The 4,442-nt window shown below is 41.3% G+C and overlaps 1 protein-coding gene across 1 annotated transcript in view; it reads left to right on the forward strand.

Moving 5' to 3' along the window:
* Positions 1 to 3,130, forward strand: part of PIH1D3 (PIH1 domain containing 3) — a gene marked incomplete at its 5' end in the record, with an annotated part of 3,292 nt that extends 162 nt beyond the window's left edge. Inside the window, 2 exons of the mRNA XM_008946929.1 lie at positions 623 to 708; positions 3,001 to 3,130. Of these exons, the coding sequence (XP_008945177.1) occupies positions 623 to 708; positions 3,001 to 3,130 (216 nt within the window). The remainder of the gene's footprint in view (positions 1 to 622; positions 709 to 3,000) is intronic.
* Between the last annotated feature and the right edge of the window lie 1,312 nt (positions 3,131 to 4,442).

Genomic DNA, 4,442 nt, shown 5'->3' on the forward strand with positions numbered 1-4,442 from the left:
CTTGCCGTCTACTCGCAGGACAGAGTGTAGACACCAAGCTGTGTTCTGCCCTTGGCCTCCTGTAGGATTTTCTTGTAGTCCTTCAAGCATTTGTACAGGTTATTTACACTTGGATGTTGGCTCCGAGATGAAGTTCATCTTGGATACAATTTTGGAAGAGAGAGGGGCTGGGAAGGAAATGTTTATGCCTGCACTTATTACACGGTATGTGAGTGAGCAGAGTGCCACAATACTGAGAGTCTTTAAATTACAGGTACGAGGTCCTGTCCCACAATTATATGATCAAATACCTCCCTTTCTGAACGTCAGGACAGGTAGAACGCCTGTGCTGTTTACCTAGTAGGAGCAAGCTGTCCTTGGAATACACAAAGCCAGGAGGTTTTGCTGTATGTAGCAATACCTGTCAAGTACATTATCAACTTAGGATTTTGAAGAAAATAGGGTATTGATATACATCGCTAAGCTACTGAAAGCAATTATTGTCACTGTCCTATTTTCTCTGGTAAAAATTGCCTACTCAGAATGTTGCTTTTTGATGCCAGCATTAAAATATTCATAAAGATGAGATCTTCTACAGCTTGTAGAGCTATGTATCTACCCATAGCCCTGCCCATCGTTTCAGGTTAAAATCAAGCTGCCAGAGACAAAGTACTCAGACATCACATTAGATATCCGGGACAAGATTCTTGACCTTCGAACTCCCAAAAAGTAAGTGAAACACAACTGATAGAAGTACAGTTACTACTTGAAAGGAGGTTTAACCAAGCCTTCAGCTGACTACTCTGTGGAAAGCAAAGCTAAAAATTAAGATCAGATTGTTAATTGTACATAATAAATAGATGTAGACAAAACCAGCCATAGTGTGTCTATGGGTATATAGTGTGCTAGCTTTGAATCTGTAATACTGTTCTAGCAGAAGTAGCTTTAAGACAATTTTTTGCTATTTAAACAGCGAGGCTTCAAAGGCCCAAAACGTCTGTAAAAAAAGTTCCCATAATCTTGAGGAGTTAGCTTTCTAAATATTAATTGGTACAAATAGATAAGTGAAGATGGTGAAAGATACATGGATACATTTTCAGAAGTTGAAAGCCAAATTGTGGACATATCCAGGGATAGGTGTTGAGACAGAAATGCTACGAGGTTTTTCTAAAGAGTTTTCCTCTGAGTTCTTTTTTTGTAGGGGTATTTAAAGCCCACAAAGATAATCAACTGACTGAGACACACTCAGACTTCTCAGTCTTCCTCCGTATTTCCCTCAGTGTGTAATTGCCCTGACTGACATTTCCAGACACCCCATGTCTGTTTTGCTTTAAGTCCTTCACAATAAGGGTGCTTTCATAAGAAAGCTTAATCCTCTCTGAGCTGACTTGCTGCACTGAACGGGATGTGGGAATACCCAGATATGAATAGCTTTCTGCAAATAAATCTGAAGTGCAGGCCATGAATTAAGTCCCTGGAGGACTAACTATAGGAAAATCACCTTTCTTACAGACAAATTTGGGATGGGACAGTTACTCACTGCTTGGATTTAACACAAAGATGCAACAGAAATAGAAGAATGTTTGAAAGTGCTAGCTCTGAAACTGGAAAATCAGGAGGAATAATTGTTTGGCTAATGACTTGCAGAATCTATAGGTAGTAAAGAGGTAGCTTAATACAATACTTCAGATGCAGGAAAATCTCAGCATCCTTTTTCTTTTGCAAATCTGTCTTTTTGGTGACTAAGATGTCATTATCTTCATAGCATCCATCTGTCTGTAGCTGCAAGCCTGGCAAATAGAGAGTGGTGTAAATCTAATGGTTGCTTGAGTGCAGTCTGAGCCAGTGCTGCTTTCAGAAATGTAAGCACAAGTCTTCTCAGTGTGAAAGAAACAAACAGGATTTCAAGATCTACGTACTGAAAAACACTGTACTTTCACACGTGTGTAGGAGGGCTCAGAAGAGCTGTTGCCAACTCTGTAGTTGTGTGGCTGATAGTAAGCCAAGCTGATTTTAAGGACTTCTCCAAATTACAGCAAACGGATGCCTTCAGTAATTGTGGTGCAAAGGTGTTTTGACTGTACTTCTTTCAGCTATGGCTCCTACAAGACGGCCGAAAAGGTCCGAAAAAGAATGAGCAAGTAACTTCTATCTATGCTATAGCGTTGTCTTGTTGGGCTTTGCAGAGTTTGGCTGAGCAAAATTCTTCATTCTAAAGTGTCCTTGGTTCTTTTTGCACTGTCAATAGAGTGGAAGGCCAAGACTGGCTCATCTTTTATGTTATTAATACATAAGCGTCAGATAAGAGGGGGAAGAGTCCATGAGCAAGTAAATTCAATGTGTTGTCAGTAAGAAGTGTTGAATGGGTCTGGACTGAGACATCCTTGTGAGCAGATAAACCAGGAAAAGCTCTATGTGTAAAAAAAAAACCAACAAGGGACCATGGAATAGTTCCTGAGACCAAGTTCCAGCCTTTCTTTGTACCTTATCTGCCTTGAGCCACAGGTAGGGGATCACTGAATTAGTCCTCAATGTTAAGGTAAAATCCTAACAACTTCATAACTTTAAGTCCTTTCTCATACCTGAGCTGTGCTGTGCAGTGCACACGTATCCTTTGTGAAACTGGACTGGCCAGAATCTCTAATCAGGCTGCACCACTTCTTTTTTCTAGAAAAGACAAAACTCCTGAAGATACATTCAGGCTTTAGGCATTATTCAGATCTTTACCACCAGGAGAGCGTTATCAATGCAGCTCCTTCTTCCTCTGCAGCACTGTGCAAAAGCAAGGACAGTGGAGAGAGCCCACAATCCATCACTGGAAACCGTTGTCATAGTCACAGCCACAAGGAAGGAATAGTGCTGGAAGTGTTTCAGGGCCTGTATAGCTGTGCACCAGGTATTGCAGGAACCTGCCACGAGAATGAGATACACTGAAACAACATGCCTTAGAATACTCAGTGGCAAAGTGCAAGAATAACTTGCAATGCCATCTTGGTTGCTCACCTGTGTCCTCTTTTACAGGAAGCTGCTGCTGCACCTCCCCTACCAGGTAGACAGCGAGAATGGTAAAGCCCGTTTTCTCTCTGAAGAAGAGACCTTGGAAGTCACTTTGAGAGCATCAAAGCAGTTTGATTTCATAAATTTTGCCTGATGGATAGAGAAACAGAGAAAGTTTGCAAAAACTCTTAGTTTGAAGTCTTGAATTACTTCTTTTGAACAATGTATCTATGTAGGAACATAGCACCTATAGGTCCTATAAGCTGAGCCTGTTCAGTTCTTGGGCTGCTCAGGTTAATGTTCTGCTTCCTTCAGTCTGATGCAGGTTCTGTGAATCAGAGAATAGGAGGTTACAATTCTGTAAGCCAGTGAAAGTGGTTTTGTGGTTGTGGCTGATAAGTAGCACAGCGAGGCTCTGGCTGATGAGTCTGGTGCTTACTTAATGTTGACTTGCAAGCAGTAATATCTTGCTTGCCCTCTAGTGCTGGGACTGAAGCCAGTTCAGCATCTCCTTAGCTACATTGTGATGAGAAGATCAAAGCTCTTTGGGGATCCATATCCACATCTGAGGCTTCTTTACACTGGCAGAACAGTGTAACCAACTGCAGTTGGATTGTGGAGCAGCTCAGCTCTTTTGAACAGTTTTCTGACGATGTGTGGTTCAGTGTCATCCATTCACCTGCTGTCCCTCCAACTGTTTTTCTGTTCTTTCTTGATGAATAAAAGAATGTGTTGTAATGAGCAGTTCCCATTACCTCTCTCTCTTCCTTCTCTATATTATGTCCTGAGAAACTTCCTAAAATTGAGATAAGAGGAACTTTGCATAACAAAGTATCACTTTACAGGGCTGAAATTTGGCAAAAGCTTTTCTTTGGCCTTCAGGTCCAATCTAGAGCTAGGGAGATGGGTAACGAGGATGTTTCTCTTCCTACCACTGAGCAAATATGTTCATTTAACATTGTTAATCATGCAGGAGTCAAAGGTATTTTCTCAGTGATAAAAGTGGAGAGGACAAGTAGGGCCTTGCATGCTGATGGACTTCAGGTACACATAACCAAAAGCTTGTAAGCACTTGCAAAACAAAATGTCTTGGGTCCTGCATTCTTCTGATGTAGAAGGAAATAATTGACCAGCTAGGCTGCAGACATTACCCATGCAGCTCAATTTGTGGCAGGCTGTAATGAGAAGATGTGTTCTCCATGATGGACTGTGAAAAGCAGATACCTCAGTTATGGTTCATCAAAAGCTATTGCATATGCTGATAACACTAAGAGGCTACTTCAACTTGTATTTGCTTATGTTTCCATAAATTACATATGAATGTAACTTATGCTTCTCTACAAAGCGGTGGTGGGTGGAACAGTGCAGATGTATGAAAAGGTGCAGATGCATGAAAATGCTGAGATCATGCCTCCGGATTCAGTTTGAACCTGTGCTTGCCTGGAATCATAGAATCACTATGGTTG

The sequence above is a fragment of the Merops nubicus genome, unplaced genomic scaffold, assembly GCF_000691845.1.
Source record: "Merops nubicus isolate BGI_N331 unplaced genomic scaffold, ASM69184v1 scaffold20309, whole genome shotgun sequence".
Taxonomy (NCBI): Eukaryota; Metazoa; Chordata; class Aves; order Coraciiformes; family Meropidae; genus Merops; species Merops nubicus.